This window comes from Sceloporus occidentalis, unplaced genomic scaffold (genome assembly GCF_023333645.1).
Source record: "Sceloporus occidentalis isolate IW3139 unplaced genomic scaffold, rSceOcc1.0.p SCAF_13, whole genome shotgun sequence".
Lineage (NCBI taxonomy): Eukaryota > Metazoa > Chordata > Lepidosauria > Squamata > Phrynosomatidae > Sceloporus > Sceloporus occidentalis.
Window position 1 is genome coordinate 10,903,985 of NW_028316993.1, and position 17,709 is coordinate 10,921,693.

General features: G+C 51.9%; 1 protein-coding gene across 2 annotated transcripts; it reads left to right on the forward strand.

Moving 5' to 3' along the window:
* The first annotated feature begins 4,010 nt into the window (after nucleotides 1-4,010).
* RSPO1 (R-spondin 1) lies at nucleotides 4,011-15,049 on the forward strand. Of its 2 annotated transcripts, XM_089478627.1 has the most exons (6): nucleotides 4,011-4,435; nucleotides 7,962-8,414; nucleotides 11,396-11,587; nucleotides 12,445-12,594; nucleotides 13,302-13,490; nucleotides 14,393-15,049. In XM_089478627.1, exons 2-6 carry the CDS (start codon nucleotides 8,288-8,290, stop codon nucleotides 14,527-14,529), a joined length of 795 nt encoding a protein of 264 aa, XP_089334753.1. In that variant the 5' UTR covers nucleotides 4,011-4,435; nucleotides 7,962-8,287; the 3' UTR covers nucleotides 14,530-15,049. The 2 variants fall into 2 exon arrangements, with proteins under 2 accessions (XP_089334753.1, XP_089334754.1); XM_089478628.1 differs by lacking the exon at nucleotides 7,962-8,414.
* The last annotated feature ends 2,660 nt before the right edge of the window (nucleotides 15,050-17,709 follow it).

A 17,709-nucleotide genomic window follows, 5' to 3' on the forward strand; every position in this document is an offset into this window, starting at 1 on the left:
CTTAAGACAGTCAAGTGAAATAATAAACTGCCATAAAAATCCCATCCAGGCACACACTGTGGTTTTTCTGCACATACTGCCTTTTTTTGGTCACATGTGACACCTTTTCTGTAAAGAAAATATCTCTCTGTGGGTTTTGCACACTGAAAAACCATCAGCACAAAATAATAATCTGAGGGACTTTGCCAGGTGCCAGGGCTCCTTCAGGACTGTGGAGAAACCTTTGTGTGCAGCAGGTGGGTGTGTGCACACGTGCATGTACAGAAGTGTACTGAGTTGTGGGGATGGAGCCTGTGAAGATTTTGCTCCCTTCTTCTTCCCTGTCTGTTCCCTGCCTCCTTGCCTTGCTCATTCCAGCTCCTTGTTCACCCAGATGTTGCCTTTCCTGACTGGTTTTGCATTAGAGACAGCATGTGATGGCCGAAGTATTTATTGAGCAACTGGATCAGCCAAAGGGTTGACCTCTGGACTTCATGCCGTCTCTTTTCTTTTGTTTTTCCCTAACCAGAATCTAGTCTGATGCTTCACAGGCAGAAAGTGAAAATGTAGGCAACTTCTGCAATGGAAAGTCCTGGCAGTGTCTTGGGTGTAAGCCAGGTTGAGAAAGATGGATGGATGTCTTGGCAACCGCACCTCCACCTCCTGCAGTTACCTGGACATAATCCCAGGATCCCTTCAAAAGGAGCCTGGGGGTCTTTTCCTGACAGTGAATATGATGCTACAGACACACACACACAAGCATGCCAGTAACACCCAGCTGTGAGCACATGCTTTGGCCATGGGCTGAGGAGAAAAGCCCCCTTGTTAGAACCCATGGGACTCCCACCTCCCTTCCCTGTTTCCCAAGACCCAGTGACCTGGGGCACCCAAGCCATGGCCCCAATCTCTATCAGTTAGCTTGCCTGCCCTCCCCACCGCAGCAGCAGCATCGGAAGAGATGCATTCCAGCTTAGACGGGATGTTTTCAACAATTTGTTCTGAGCAAGTTGCATGGTCTTGTGCCAAAGAATGAATGTTTTGATGGAGGAGGAATGGATGACAGAGACCTCATTCCAGGAATGGAGGGTGCGGAGGCCGTAGGACTGTGTTTTCCCTTCCTGAGGGGTTTGTGTGTGTGAAAGACAGCTAGGTAGGATTGCCAGGCTTTTCAAATAGCAATCAGAGACTGTCAACATTTATGACATGTGGGGTTGAGAATTAGAAAGTGGTGATAATAAAATGGATTACTCTTTCAGGTGCTACAGGACCGTTGCTTTAAATTGCTGGCTATGGTTCCCAAATCATGGGGCCTGCCCTTTCTTCTCCAGTTCTCTGGGAGAGGAGGAGAAATCTCAGGGCAAGAGCTTCACCTTGAAAGGTCTGCTCTCTCTTTCTCTCTCTCTCTGTAGGTGCCTTATACTTCTTATACTTGGTGCCTTATCGTAATACTTGGGGTTGGTACTTAATATGCTGTGCTTAATGGCCTCACCAGGGGCACAGTTCCTCTGTAACATAACCAGGGCCCCCCATCCTATTTAATCCCAAGGAGTCCTCTGGCACTCTCTTCCTCCTCTGGCCCGAGTGCGAGCATTTAGGATGGAGCTGTCCATCCAGTTGCAAAGTAGATTATCAGGTATGGCCATGTAGAATCCCACCCCCACCTTCAACAAATCTTTCCTAGCAATTTGCAAGTCAATGGCTGGCCAAACCAGAGAGGTCTGAAAACACTGACATTTTATTGGCAGACTTAGCCCAATGTCAATGGAAGGGCCATCTCAAACTGCTTGTGTAAGAGCCAGGCTCCTGGAAGACCCCCAACCCTGCAGAAGTCCCCTGGAAATACCATAGTGGCTGGCCAGCTGCCACCTTGGGATGAAAGGCACTTCTGCCAAGCCAAGCATGCTCTTCCGACTGGAGTGGGGAGAATGGACACCAGCTGCATGTGCAAAAGAAACCTCTCCCAGAATTTGGTGGTAATATAAGAGCCAAGTGTTGGCCCTGGACCCAAAAAACACAGGCCTTTTGGCATCCCAGTTAATGCTCATAAAGACAAGGACTCTATCCAGGAGTGCCCCCTTTGCCTGGCAGCCCTTCACTTCCCACTCTTACCTGGAGAGATGCCTTGGCTTCCCTCAGTCCCTCATCCAAGGACTAACCTGGTCTGACCCTGCTTACCTTCCAAATCAGGTGGGACTGGAAACATGGGGTTTAGATTGAAGCCCCCCTCCCCCCTCCACCATGAGGGCATCTGGCCCCAAATATCCCAATGCCATTCTTCAGCCCTACTGGCTATATGATCCTAAACAGGATCGGAAGGTGGCTGTTATTCCCTCTTAATTCAAGAACCTGAAATGTCAACTTGTGATCCCGCTCTGAGGATTAATACCTTGTTTCAGGAATGTGATGAGGTACCTGCTGTTCATTCGCCACCCCCACCACCCCCGGGTTTAAAAGGTTGGATTGATAAGGAGATTGTGCCTCTATTCCAGGTAGTCCAACAGCCCCAGGCGATACTGTCAGGTGGCGCCAGATAACACGAACCCTCTTAATCATTGCCATCATCTCCACGAGGCACTGCCAGGTGGGTCGGACCAGGGCCAGGCCTCCCACGGGTCCCTTTCTTGCCCTGCCTCTCCTCCTTCCCTGCCAAAGGGACGCTGGGTGGGGATTGTGTTTTGTTTAGTTTCATTTACTGGCAGGAGGGAGGGAGGAGGAGGGAGGTCAGCTGCAGCCCAGAATGTCCACCCCAGAATCCATGGACTCCTCAAGTGCCAGTTCAAGTCCTCCAGGAGGGTTCTGTGTCCAGCCATGGCACCCCTTGAGCCCCTGAGTCTTGCCAGTCACCAAGGGCCTCCAGCGCAGGCTCCAGAGCAAGGCAAACTGGGTCTGAGCTTCAGCAGTCCTGGGACTCAGGACAGCACATTTCATAATGAATATTTTGGACCCCCCCCTTCCCTCAATGTTTGGGACTTCAGTTCCTGGAAGGCTCTCTTTCAATGCAGCCAGTGTGCATGATGGTTGGCGACTCTGGGGGATCTGGACAGACATCTGGAGGGCTGAGCCTACTTCTTAGGAACAAATGACACATGGGAGGGATGCTCCAGTTTGTGTGTGTGTGGTAGGTCTCCCCCACCCATTTTAATGCAAGCATCCCAGCAGAGCTGCGCATCCTCTGAGCTGAGATTTCAGTGTAAGGAGATGGCCTTCACAAGGTTCAGTTAAGGGAACCCCCTAAGTGTGGTCTCCCCACTTCTGGGATCCCAGTTTCAGCTGGTTTGGAACTGCTTGGATAATTTTGTTTGGAGTTTGGGTTTTTATTTGGGAGTGGTGTACTCCAAAATGTCTTTGTAAGTGAAATTGAGATGAGCTAGTAGCTAATGACAAGTTGTGTGACTGCCAAGGATTGCCTGGCAGGGTGGCACCTCTGTTCTAAACTGAGCAGTTACTGGGAGGTCAACCTGCCGAATCTGCATGGCTGCCACTGTTGGCTCCTGGTAGCCCAGGCCATGCTGGCCAAGGATGCCTTCCCTCCCTGCCTCACTCTCTCAGTCCTTCCTGCTGGGAACCACCAAGATCCTATGAGGCTGCCTTTCCCCCACAAGAAGTGGAAACAGATTTTACTATTTGGTGTGTTTATTAGCAGATGCCACAGTGATCACAGAGGACTCCTGGGGTGGCTTATGCCATTGTCATTGCTGCCATCAACACTGCCACCAGCGCCTCCTCCATCCTCCTCCTCTTCTTCTTCCTCTTGCTCCATGGCCCAAGGAGAGCCCCTCTAAGGCGGCCACTCCAGGGCTGGGGGTCTCTGCCTTGCCCCTCTCCCCACTTGCCCAGCCATCCTTGGTGGCTCAGTGCCCTCATGCACTGCTGACTCTCCAGGCAGCCGCACTCAGAAGCTCCAGTCCAGGTTTTGCAACAGTCGGGATATTTTGGCAGGATATTGTCTTCGGAGGTGGGGAGGACTGTGGGGTGGGATTCCCTCCTGCTGCTGGAGTTTGCACTAGATGCCTCTGCGAAGCTGGAGGAGGAGGAGGCATACAGTGAGAGAAGGAAGGAAAGGAGAAGAGAGCAACACAGGGGGGAATCATCTGGGGAGAACAGGGGCTGGCATTGGTGGCACCAAAAGTGGTCGTTTCTTGATGTGCAGATTACTCAGAAAGCAGTCCATGGCTTCTTTTGCTCAGAATTCCTAGGAGCTGATGGAGAGCAGAGCAACCCCAGCAGCCCCTACAAGCAGCCACCCGGCCCAAGGGAGGGGACGATGGGACCACTGCCTCCAGCATCACCTGGGAAACTATTAGCTACCTGGCTTTGGCAGGAGGACTGCTACCGAAACCAAAAGCACAAGAACAGTACCAAAAGTGCTGAGTAACTTTCCTTGCTCTGCCTCCTGAACTGGGAGTCTGTCTGGAGTAGGAAAGGGTCAGAGGGAGCCAGTGCTGACAGCTGAGAGGTAAGCATTTCCTTCATTTGGGCTTCTGGAAGGGCCTCTGCTTGCAAGGAAGGCTGCTTTGGTGGCTGGTTGCACCAGATGGCCAGGAACATGAAGCTTCCCTTGCGCTGTGTGTGGCACAGCTCCCTTTGGTCAGGGCCAGGGAGGCACATGCCAGTCCACCTGGGGAAATGTGCATGGGGAAGGAGGATTCTCACCTGGTTATAGGGAGAGGCTTTTTCTGGACAGATTCTGGCTCAGTGTTAGGAGATGCTGACCATGCTCCTGACTTGGAAAGGTTGATGACATCTTTTAGAAACTGACTGTCTGTCTGGCACTTTTGCTGTAGTTTTGTCTGACTGGATTGTTGCTGAGCCACTCGGAGGCACATGGCTTTCTACTGGCTGATGTGGACTGAATGTTTGGAAGGGAAATGAGAGCAGCTGCTGTGGGTGGGGGGCTGCACACTGCCCCCACCTGCTCCTACACACACACACACACACACACACACACACACACACACATTGTGATCCTGAGCTGGAACTTAGAAATATTTCCTTTGCCATCACAAACTGAGGCAGGCACCCCAGGGAATGATCAGCAGCCTTGAGCACCCCAGGGCTGGTCTTCTGGCATGCTTCTTTGAAATCCATCATCAGATGCCTAGAGATGCATGGCCAGAGTCACAAGAGTTCTGGGTGGATGTGCTGGAGCTTTCGTTGCCTGAGGAATATGGAACGACACTCACTTTGCTTTCCAAGGAATCCAAGTGTGTTCTTTTACCAGGAATTCCCATGTGGTGTGTGTGTGTGTGTGTGTGTGTCAAGCAGAGAAGATCAATAGTTCAGGTGCATCACCGTCAGCAACAGAAAAGACCATTGTTTTTGAGTGGGCTGAGTATGATCTTGAAAGCAGTAGCAGCAGCATGTGAACACTTGATTCAGTTGCACCTGGCTGAATGGATTGTTGTAGGAGCAGTGAAGAGGGATAGGTTTGCACCTTTGCGGTGGAAAAGACTCCACTCCTCTTGCAAGGACCCTTTCACATGGGCAGCAATGGAGAAGTCTTCTCCAACACCATGGGTCTAAATGCAACACAACAACATGGCTATACGGAACAGGTGTGAGTGTGGGTGCATTGTTTGCCCTTTGCAAAAGGCAGCAGGACAAAGGGGAAGGGGAGACACCCCTTCTTTTGTGGCAAGAGGGCTCTTACCATGGCTCACAGGACCTCACATCACCTCTCTCACAGTGGCAGGTCCATTGTCCCCACCTGTTCTATCCTAGATCCATGAAGTGATGAAGAGTGAGGACAGAATCCTGCTCTGGAGGTATGGCTCCTCTCCACCCCAAAGAGTCCCAGCCTGGAAGCTGGAGTTGGTGGCAGGTGGAGGGGCTGCTGAGATGCCAGCCAGGAGGAATGGGGAAACAGGGCTCTCCATCCACCTGGTGGAGGAGGGAACCTCCTCGGAGGATTCCTTGCCTAAGAAAACCCAGTGAAACTCATGGGGTTGCCATTGAAGGTACACAGATGCACACTGCTCTGCTCCTGAGCCAGCCCTGGCAACAGCCTCATGGCTACCTCAGTCAGTCCCCTGCTTTGCTACCTGGCTTGCTCACCTATGTGCCATTACAAGGGCATACAAGGCTCATGCATGGATCCTGTCCCCTGCCCAGTGTCCTGGCAGAGGGAGGGAGGGAGGGAGGGAAGGAAGGAAAGAAAGAAGGGACTAAGGAACGAGAGAGAGTGGGGGAGGGAGGGAGGGAAAGAGGACAAAGCAGAGGGGAGGCTGCTTGACCTCCAGAGGGGATGAGTCACCCGCTGAGGCTGGAGCAGGGATGGTTTAGCTTGTAGGAACTTATTAAAATCTCTATTTATGAAAGTGGATTTCTTTATTGCCATTCAGGAGGAGGGATGTTTTGGCACAAGGCAGTTCACACATCAGCACCACATCAGGTCCAAGGGGGCACAGCCAATTGCGGGGCTGAAGGAAGCAGGAATAAGGGGAGCTACTAGGGTGGGCAGCCCATGGGAGCCACTCTGGGAGCAGATGGCAGTGGGATGGGGTGCCCTCCAGCACTAGCCCTGGGCCACAGACATGTGCTGCAGTGGCCCCATAGCCGCCCCTGGAGTCCCTCTGGGGGCCTTGGCCTCCTTGGGCTGAGCATTGGAGTTGATTAAAGAAACAGTTGCTTGAAGGATTTAGAATAAAGAGCTCTAGGGCCCCTCCTTCCACCACAGTTCCAGAAATCTCTAGCAGAGCATTCTGGGACCCTCTCTAAGCAAACTACAGATCCCCGGATTCCATGGAATGGAACCATGATGGTTAACATGACATCAAAATGGTCCAGATTTGGGAGGGTTCCTGATAGCCCTGGCAGAGAAGTGGGTGACCCACATGGCGATTTCCTCCGTGGTCCTGTGGTGCCCAATCTCTGGATGGAGAGACGACTTGGCAACTGTGCTGGGGTCTGGAGCCAGGATGCTGTCTGCTTGCAAGAGGCAACGGTGCTGCTCCAAAACCCTCTCCACTGCCCAATGGGGCTCCTCAGGGCCAGGGGCGTGGGGGCCACATCTCTGGCCCATTGGTCCAGACCTCGTGCAAATTCCCATTCTTCCCAACATCCTCCTCTGTGTTCTTTTATGGGTCTCCCTGCAGGCCAGGAGATGACAGACTGATTGCCAGGGGGTTCTCTCTCCTTTTGGGGAGGTATCTGGGGGGGGGGGCTGGCAGCCCTCCTCCCTCTCCCTGGAGATAACACCCTACTTGTGGGCCTTTGATGGGCCTGTTTGCATGGCAGGGGGGCGGCAAACAGCCTCCCAAGCCAAAAGCCAGGCAGGATTTACACAAAGCAGCTAATTGTTTATTTGAAATTTTACACACACACATAACACAGATGAGTTTAATGGTGCAATGTCTCTCTAAGTGCAAACACATGCTTGACACCGACACAATCTGGCAGCTTTGTTGGCAACCACCTGCAAAGTAACGGCAAGAGGAGCCAGGAGGGAAGGCTCCACTCCATCTGTTTGGCCCAAGGGCGCCAAACTGGAGCCGATCAGGGCTGGATGAGCCAAGGCCAGCGGCCCCTCGCTCCTGGTGTCTGCTGCCGTGCATGTCCCATCCACCCCTGGACCTGGGCCATTTGTGGCGCCATTTGAACCAGCGCCAGTGACCCCTGGGGTGAAGATGCCACCGCTGGCCTGTCTGCTGATGGCTCAAGCTGGCGCAGTGCTGACCAAAACCAAGGAGAGACTCTCTGCTTTCCTCTTGGGCCCCTAACCACCACACAGCCATCTCTTGTGCAAGAGGAAACACACACACAATTTGGTGCATTTTGGGATTCCAAGCCTTACCCGTGTGTGTGTGTGTGTGTGTGTGTATTGGGGCGCTGGTGGATGGTCTCCACCTGTTGAGAAAGGAAGTTGTTCCACCTGTGTCCAAGTCCTGCACCGCTTGTCTCCCTTCTCCTTCCTGCAGATGAGAGGCAGGAAGCCTTTGGAAAGCCATCCAAATTAACCAGCTTGCTTTCTGCCCCCTTCACAGCTTATTGGCGCAAGTGGAACAGCGGGTCCACGCAGCCCTGTGCCAACTGTGTGTGGGCCATCCTTCACCTGCCCCAGATGGAACTCTCACCTGCCGCCACCTACAATCCTCATGGGGTTGGAAACAGAATCGTGTTATTGGCAACCTAATGCTTCTGCGGACATCGACCTGGCACATGAAGAAGATGGTCACTCATCTGGCATCACACACAGACATGTGGTTCTAACCAAACCTTAGTAGAAAGGGGGCTAGGCAACCCCCCACCCCAGTCCTGGAACGAGTCCTCCAGCCCCTGCCTCCGAAGGCTGTGCTGCAGGGAAGTTACTATGCAGCTTGGACCGCTGTGTGTAGTGGTGGTTTTTCTCAGCTTGGTGGATCTGGCAGACAACAGTCAGGGCACCAGGAGCAGGAGCAGCAGCAGCAAGGCACCAAAGGGCAAGAGGCAGAGGCGAAGTACGTATCAGGAGACCCCTTTGGGTTGGCAAGTTTAGCGATGAAACAGTCTGGCATGGTTACCTAAGGCTTCTGGGCACTTTGTGAGCTGGGGGAGATGGGAGCTCTCTTGCAGGTTGGGTGGCCAAGGCCTATGGTGTGAAGATGGTGGGCATACAGGACCTCCCTCATTGTGCAAGGGTTTGAAGTAAGGGCCTTGCAGGTGTGTGGGGATAATGGGATGGGGACACAGAGACCATGGGGTGGGAGAGCAGCAGGATTTTCTGCACCAGCTTTGCAGCTTCAGGGGTTTCCTACCAACTCCTTGGTCCCTTGAAACACAAACAGCAGCAGCTCCAACCCATCAGTGGTTTGGCCCAGGCCTGCTTCCCTCTTCCATTTTTTAAAAAAAATGTTGTTGTCCTGCTGTTTGGCATTTAGCCCATCCCCTGCAAGGAGAGCAGGGCTTTGGAGAGTCAGGAGGCTTCCTGGACATGGGCTGAGCCTGATGCTTGCTTAGGGATATCTCAGCTAGAGAGTGATACCGGAAAACAAAAGGAATGGGGCATATAGAAACTGCTGTGAAAAAGGATGGGGGAGAAGGGGGGTATATTGGGAGAGATGGAGAAAACACACACACACACACACACACACACACACACACACACGGGCAATACTGGTTGGATGGCTCAGGACTTAGAGATATAAACCTTGTCCTATTTTGTTCTCACACAAGAACAAAGAATTTCAAACTCCTCCCCACAGGGTAATATTACAAGGGCTTTTGTACACTTGTTTTGACAATTTTTCACATTCTGGGTCTTTTTTTGACAAAAATTTAATTTGCAGCAAAAAAACTGGCCTTTGCTAAAAAAAAAATGTGCAGGAGAGTTGGTATTTTGTGTGTGTCCCAAGCAGAGTTGAACCACTGAATCAACAGGATTTACATCAGTGGTTCCCAACCTTTCTAATGCTGTAACCCTTTAATACAGTCCCTCATATTGTGGTGACCCCCAACCATACAATTATTTTCATTGCTACGTGCAAATATGTGTTTTCAGATGGTCTTAGGCGACCCCTGTGAAAGGGTCGTTCGACCCCCAAAGGGGTCCCGACCCACAGGTTGGGAACCACTGATTTACATAGTTCTTGACACACCATTCCACAGTTGGTCTAGTTGGAGTCTTCTAGTTGGGATTAACTAACATTTTTCAGGCCACTGTGACTTGGGAACGCAAGAAAGGCCCATTTTTAAGAGAGAGATGTAGTGCGGTGGAGGAGCATCTTTTCTTGCCAGATACATGTTAGTAGTTTTGGTCCCTGAAAGGGGGACAATGGGGTCTGCAGTGGGCCTGAGGGAGAAACAACCCTGCTTCCAAGGCTGATGGAAAGGCCTTTGCTCAGAGCTGGTGCTCCTGGATTCTCCCAAGAGAGCAGCATCACAGAAGTGGACTCTCTGTCCCTCTTTTCGGAAGATATTTCCCTGCCTCTGAGAGGCCAAGGCTTGTGACGCTCAGGAATGCCAAAGCAAGTGCTTTGGAGGAGGAATAAATAATGTGTTTAAAATAAAGTCAAGAAAGATGTAGCCCTTCCTATAAACAAAAGCCAATGCTTGCATAATTAACCAGTATAAATAACCTGTGACGATTTGTTTAAAATCCAGGCTGAGTTGTCCACGGTAATTGATCCCAGAAAGCTGCGCAGACATAAAAGTGGATGTTTTTGTTGGCCCGAGCCGAGGGCCTGGGAGCGAGTCTGTCCCCAGACTGGGGCCTGTGTCATGCCTTGTGCTTCCGACAAAAGCACGCCTGGCTTGGCGAGGGAAGCCAGCCTGGACTGGAAGCGAGGGGAGGAAGAGCACTTTCCCACCAGCTCTTTGGCCTTGGGGTGCCATGTTTAGGGGCTGCGGGGCAGCAGACCCTAAGCATGGCAGAATGGAGGGAAGGGCGGGAGTTCAGTGTGACCTCTCTCCCTGAGGCTGACCACGTTTGGTCCACATTTAGTTCAGTGTGGAGAGCCACACAACTGTCCACCATGGAGAAAGATGCCCCCTTTCCTGGTCCATTTTGTCAGACTGGGGCGGGTGGGACCTAAGCCCCATACCCAGGTTGTGCTTAACTGGATGGGGGGAAGCTGGCCCTGTTGACATCTATCCAAAGCACTGGATTGATTCACTTGATATTGATCCAGAACCCTGGCCATCATCTGCCTTGTTGAGCCCCTCCTGTATGGGATGCTGGGCTATCATCATTGGTGTGTGGCTGAGGGTACCCAGCTTCCACAGGTGCCAGCTAGTTTTAGGAGTCAAAGCATAGAAGTGCTAATTGGAGGGCTAGGAATGAACTAGTCCTTCAGATGAGCTTCCTCAGGAGCTGTGGGGTGGTTGCCTCAAGGTGCCTCGCATCCATTGTGGCTTTGCCACAGCCTCTCTTGCCAACTGGCCAGTTGCATAGCGGCAGAGGGAGCCAGTGGCTCAAGCCAGACAACTGTGTTTCTCTGGATCCATGGACTTTTGGGACCAGCGAGTGGCAAAACGACTTGGCCTCTGCTCAGCTTTAGGCTCAGAAAGCCCTCGTTCTGGTTCCTGTGTGTTTTTGTGGGATGGTATGCAATGGGGCTGCCCCACCACCTGGCTTGAGTCACTGGCTCCTTGTGCAACTGGCCAGTTGGCAAGAGAGGCTGTGGCACAGTTCATACAGTGCAACCTGGGAGAGGCACTCCATCCTTGGGACATCTTGCGACAGCCCAAAGGGAGCTTTGGGGAACAAGAGGAACTTAGGGGCAGCCGCTGCCCTGGCAAGCATCCAGGTGACGGACTGAAAATTTTTTTGGGGGGGACATTTGCAACGACCAGCAGAAGGGCCCAGACTCCTTCACAAAAGGGAGGAGAAGCACAGAGGGCCAGATTTCATGTGCAAGAGGCTGTGGGAAGGGGCTGGATGATGCTCCTGGGCCCAAACTGATCTTGCTCACACCATTCTCTCTCATTCGCTTGTTCCCAGTCAGCACTGAGATGAGCCAGGGCTGTGCCAAGGGGTGCGATTTGTGCTCCGAGTTCAACGGGTGCCTCAAGTGCTCCCCCAAACTCTTCATCCTCCTGGAGCGGAACGACATACGCCAGACCGGCATCTGCCTCCCCTCCTGTCCGCTGGGCTATTTCGATGTGCGCAACCCAGACATGAACAAGTGCATGAGTGAGTCTTGGCTGAGGGGGGGGCAGAGGGTTTGGGGAGGAGGGCTTATGCTCAGAGGCTTAAGGAGTTTCGCAGGCAAAGCTGGCTGTCAACACCCCAAACCAACTCGGATGTTCTTGTGCAATCCTGCCATGTTCCAGCATGGGAATTTTCCATTACAAGGGTGTCCTGCAGTTCTCCTGAATATAAATTACATTCCCTGTGCATTTAGTGCTTTGGAGGAAAACATTTTTTATTCGGTTATTACACACATCCACATGTTATTGAGCCACATATGCACCATCAGGGAACATGCGTATTTCCATTATGTTTCATTTGAGAACAAGGGAGGGGGGAAACGTGTCTCCCCCCCCCCCACTAATGCTGCTGGAATACAACTCCCAGAATCCCTGACCATGGGTTACGTTGGCTAAAGCTGCTGGGACTTGTAGTCCAATGACACCTGGAGAGCCTGACAATTCGCAGCCCTGCTTTAAGGAAACATTTCTGAATCGCTGGGAAGATAGAGGGAGTTTCCAAGTTCTGTGGAAGAGGCTCTCTGGCCACAGCAAGGCTTAGTTTCCAGGGTGTTGAGAATTTCTCCAGAGTACTTATTTCCAGAATAAATGTCTTGCTATAATGGACAGATTGGTGTGAATCCTGTGAAAGGGACCCATGGGAGAAGTGGGAGGCAGCTGCCCACTTTGGGCATGGGGTGGAGGTAGCGGCGACTATGGCCAGTCCCTCAGTGTAGATGCTCCCTGACTTAGTGGTGCTGCTCTTGAGCACCAGCCCACGTCATAGTGAATGGGAAGTGGCTGAAGTGACAGGTGGCCTGACCATGAGTTTCCTTTCTCTCCCTCTCTTCCTGGGCACAGAATGCAAAATCGAGAACTGTGAGGACTGTTTCAGCCGAAACTTTTGCACCAAGTGCAAAGAAGGCTTATACTTGCACAAGGGAAGGTGCTACATGGCCTGTCCTGAGGGCTTCTCGGCTGCCAACGGCACGATGGAATGCAGCAGCCCTGGTAAGTGTCGCACCGACTGGTTGGCTGTGGGGCGGGTGGGGGTCTTGCCTGGCTCGGCTCGGGAGGGATGGAGGAAGGAGGGGACTTCCCCGCCCCTCCATGTTCAAAGAGGAAGTCTAGGGATGGGATCCCACATTAGGCATGCAGAGCATAGGGAGAGGCCAAGCTGTGTGGGGTGCCAGTGCCAAATGGCAGTGAGCAGCAGGGGCTGCCTCCTCTTCTGGCTGCTCTTCTCCAGAAAGGAGAGCAAGAGTCTCCTTTCCTCTCCCTCACTCTCTGCAGTGGGATCAGGTCTTCTTCCCCTCTGCTCTCCTTCTTCCCATAGAACAGGGCCCTTCCTCTGCAGGGCTTGACATCTGTCAGGGGCGGGGGCTTTGGACAGAGACCTTTCCAGATCTATTACAGTCCTAACAATGAAGTAGCCCTGGTTTTGGAATCTGGAAGGCTTGTCTGTGATGGTATTGAACTTTCAAACTCATGCAAATTTAGCTGACTCTGGGTTAAAAGCAGCCATTTCCCAAAAGTGAGGAGGGGAGGGACTATCAAAATACTCACCCAGCTCTATACTAAGGGAAGGATGACAAGTGAACATCCGTTGATGAGCGACTGGCCCAGATCTGGTGAGGAAAAGGCGGTAGCCGCAGTGATGGCAGGTGGTTATTCTGGCGTGAAAGGAGTCCATTTTTTCTTCCCTCTCCCCTTTCCAGCACAATGTGAAATGAGCGAGTGGGGCCCCTGGGGCCCTTGCTCAAAGAAGCAGAGGCTGTGCGGGTTCCGGAAAGGCAATGAAGAACGTTCCAGGAAGGTCCTCCAGGCATCCTCTGGGGACATGTCCATCTGTCCTGCTGTCAGAGAGCTCCGGAGATGCACCGTGCAGAGAAACCAATGTCCAGAAGGTGAGTGGGATTTGAACCATCTCCCTTGGTGCCTCATGTATCCCCCCCCCCCAAACACACAACTGACTCACTTGCTTAGCATGAACCCTTGGGAAAAGCACCAAACAGATACAGCCCCCGATTCCCAGTAGATATCTGTCTCCTGCTTTGCAGTGACAATTTGTGTATTAAAACCAGTTATGCCCATCTTTCTCATTAATGGAAAAATGCCCAAGGCAGTTCAGAACAACTTCATAAAAACGCCATCAAATGCACATTAAAAACAGACATAGCAAAAGGTTAACAGATAAAAACCCAGTCAACAAACAAGCCCAATTCCTGCCAGGAGCAGAACAAAAACAATTGCCTGTCCAGAGAACAAAATGCTTGCCAGGACAAAAACAGTTTTAGATCTCTCTGGAATCCCATCAGAAAATTCCCCCTTGGGGCAGACCCCAAAAGTCTACCACCAGTAATAGGTTTGAAAAACTAGTTGCTCGCTGGCTGCTCTTCTAGCGCAACCCTTGTAATGATACTCAGAGTCAAGGAATGGTCTCTGGAAGGACAGGCAGACAGAGCTTCCTCCCCTGAACATGCACATAGCTCTTGTTTAATGCTTGATAGCAATGGCATACGTGAAAACGCCAATGAGAAAAATCACCTTGGAACTAGCCATCCAAAGATGAAAGAAGTGAGTGCCATGACCCACTCACCAGAATGCCAAGGAGGCTCTGCAAAAGCCTCTGTGAAAAGGGGCAGGAATCCTATGAACATTAATCCCAGGGGAGGGGGAGGATTGGAGGGGGGGAATGGGAATTTCCAATCTTGGAAACTTCAAGGTACAGTAAATTTGCCTTAAAACAAGGGGCAAGGTAAGCACATTGCTCCATTGGCTTCATTGGCAGCCTTCTGTTTGGTTGCAGGGCGGAAGAAGAAGAAGGAGCAAGAAAATGCGAATGAGGACAGGAGTCGGAAAGATGGCAAGGAAAGCAGGACTGGTGCCAAGAGGAGGAAAGGGCAGCCCAGGGGCACACCAACACCTGCTGGCCCTGCTCAGTAGCTGCCCTTCCACCTCTGCAGGATGGCAAACCTCCATTGCTGCTATGGACACATTGCTTCTGTCGAACCAGAAGGCTGCACCACAAAGACTGGACAGAGGTGGCCAGACAGTCAAGCCAGAACTCTTTGGCGCATGCATGGGCTGGACGGAGGGGAAATGCAGGCCCTCCGCACCCAACACTGGAGACTGGCAGCATGCAGATTCCTCCAGAGGAGGAGGGCAATGGATCCCCCCAGGCATCCTCTCCAAGTACCAAAACCTGAGAGAGCCAGTGAGCAGATATCTCCAGCTGAAGAGCTGCCCACGGAAATAGGGCAGGAAGCAGTTTCCAGCTCAAAGGCGGAGGCTGGAATGGGTTTGCTCTCAAGATCTGGAGAAACACCAAGGCTTCCTTCCTCCCTCCCCTCCCTTCTGTGATTCAAGCTGTACCACTGAGAACATATGTGTCCCATGTTGGTGATCCATGTTCAGGAGCATCCGCTCCAAAACTGCTTCCAAATGTCAAATTAAAAGAAACCAAACCCAGGCTGGTTCCTACCTTTGTACCTCTTTTTCCAGGTAGGAACTCTGGAAAAGGACATCAATGTCCTTTGGAGACAGGGTTGCTTGGTAGTCAAGGGTCTATCTTCTCTCTTAGGAAGGGATCCTGAAAGGTTGGAAGAAGTATGATGTGGAGGAGACTTGGGACAAAGCTATGGGGTAAGCAGAGGCAAGATGACCGCAGGGCACGGCAACAGGGCCCCCTTCTGTAATGCCACCTTCCAGTGGCAGGTCTTGATTTGCCTTAAACCTACTGAGACTCAAAGATAGTTTTTAATAAGAAAGAATAACAAAGCCTTTCATGGATCCATAAAGGCTCACAAGGTTTCCCTTCGGTTCCCTTGGCACAAAGGTGGTGCAGATGCCAGCTCACTTCATCCTACCCATGGAGCTAATGCTGGAGACTCCACAAAAACTTTTGTCAAATAAAATACATCCATCTTTAAGATACCATGAGATGCTTTGTTGCTTCTCAGGAACTACTCCACAGCCCTTCCCTGGGAAACCCCTTCCAGGCGCTTGGCCATCTGAACCTGCAGGGGAAGGCAGACTCACTCCAGGGAGACCCACTTTTCTTTGTACTGGAAGCCCAAGGTTTTTAACACTGGGTAGAAAACGGCAACTCAAGAGGCCAGGCCCAGGCTAAAAACATTAGGAGGCAGGGAGCACTGTGGAGGACAGCCCAGGGATGGGTCTTCAGGGCCAGAAGTCCCCTCAGTAGCCTGATTTAGATGCTGTTGTAGTTCTGAAAGCCCTGGGAGTGAACCTGCACTACACAGTTACACCTGGTGAGGTTCTTCTGTGCCTCTATGATTCTCTTTCTGTGTCCAGACAGGGCTGGGGTTTGGGCCGCTGCCTTTCCAGCAAAGGCTAATTGAACCGTCTTCCTGGCTCCATCCCGGCTGGAGGAGCGGCATAGTTGTGTCCATTCCAGAGCTGTACTAGGCTCTCTCTGGACAGCTCCCTCATTGCGGGGCTGACAAGACCATCGTCCACTTTGCGCTTAAGTAAACAGCCTGCCTTTGTATCTTTTGGAGGGGATTCCACTTCAGGACGATGATAAATGAGCGGCATACCAGGCTGCAAGGGGCAAGCTCTCCTCTCTGCCCAGAGGACAGTTGGAGGCCAAGGCTGAAGGAGGTCCCTCCTAGGAGTTTCTCCTCCTCCTCCTCCTCTTCCTCCCAGCAAGGGAGAGATAAGCAGCTTCTTTTGGCTGCACCAGCTCCGCAAGGAGCCCTGGGTGACCCTCATGAACCCTGCTTTCCTGGCAACGGAGAGCTCTTTTTGCAGCCAAGCCTTGAGTTGCTTGACATCTGGTCCTCAAGAGAACAACTCTGTTGGAAGAAGCAGCTCAGGGCCATCTAGTACAAACAGAGCCAAAGCACTCCTGAGTTACCTGGCAAAAGGCCACTGCAGCATTGCCACTTGCCACTGCTGGGCTATTCCACTGCTGTGGTTGGCAAACGCGTCCGTGGAGCTGCTTTGGACGGGGGTGGGCTCCTCTGCCAAAGAAGCAGAGATGGCAGTGGTCTCGTCTGGGAGTGTGTGCATATGGTATATGGTCAGTGTAATAAAACATATTATTAGTGCCAAGCTCCCAAATGTCACATGCATCAAAAGCAGGAGGCTCTTGTTTTTACGTCCCAGGTAGAAGCTGTCAGAGCCTTGTAACAGTGTCCTCCTTTTCCTGGGCTTCCTGGAGCAAAGGTATGGGTAAAGAGAGAGAAACGTAAGTGGTAAAGAAGGAGTAGGTCTCTGAAAAGGAAAAGGGTGGCGCATAAGCCGAATGGCTTGGGCTGCCTCTGCCTCTCTCCCCAAAGGAACCTCCCCAGAAGACCTCCGTCTTCCCAGCAGTGACTGATGGGGAGGATTATCTGCTCCCGGCTGTGTTTAATATAAATCCCACCTTTCACCGGTTCTGCTGGCAAGTCAGGTTTAAGATGCTCATGTGCAGCCCCCCAATAATAATTTACTAGTCTCCGGGCTCCATAGCAACGTAGGGAATGTATATACCTCTCCTGTTCATTGTTTACATTGGAACAGGCTCTAAAGTGTCTGTTCCAAGCGGTTACCCCAAATTAATCACGCTGATAGTGTATACGTACACTGAAAAGGAGAGCAATACATCGCAAGCCGACAACTCAACAGCCAGCATTGCCTCACAAGAAAGGAGGCTGGAGGGGAGGGAAAGGAAAGGTGGCCAGAGCCAGGACAGAGGGTCACTGACCATCTCCACCGGTCAGGGCAGGAGGCTGTACTTCTCATGCTGGGCCCAAGTGCTGGGATCCGGATGGAGCCACTGGGACCCATTCGCTTGTTCTGGGGCAAAACCAGAGCCTAACTGGTCCGCATCTCCTCCTCTTCCAACACTCTGCAAATGCAACTGTCTTCCTCCGTTACAGCCATCCTTAGCTATTTACTTCCTCACTTAAAGCACTTGTAAGCCTTGTTTTAGGGGAAGCGACCTCCAACAAGGCTTCCTTCGAAGAGTTAATGTACAATTACACAACTAGGTGGATGGACAGGGGCATGTGGATTTGTGCGGTCGTCTGCCCAGCTCCAACTCTGTGGAACTCTCTGAGCATCCACACTGGAGGATTAACATGGTTTGGCACCGTTTTCACTCTTTTCTGGCTCAAG

Excerpts from the sequence above, each read along its gene's own strand:
- RSPO1 (XM_089478627.1), top strand. The coding sequence starts at position 8,288 with ATGCAGCTTGGACCGCTGTGTGTAGTGGTGGTTTTTCTCAGCTTGGTG. Across the intron at positions 8,415-11,395 it reads GGGCAAGAGGCAGAGGCGAA|TCAGCACTGAGATGAGCCAG; the intron begins GTACGTATCAGG and ends GCTTGTTCCCAG. Across the intron at positions 13,491-14,392 it reads GAGAAACCAATGTCCAGAAG|GGCGGAAGAAGAAGAAGGAG; the intron begins GTGAGTGGGATT and ends GTTTGGTTGCAG.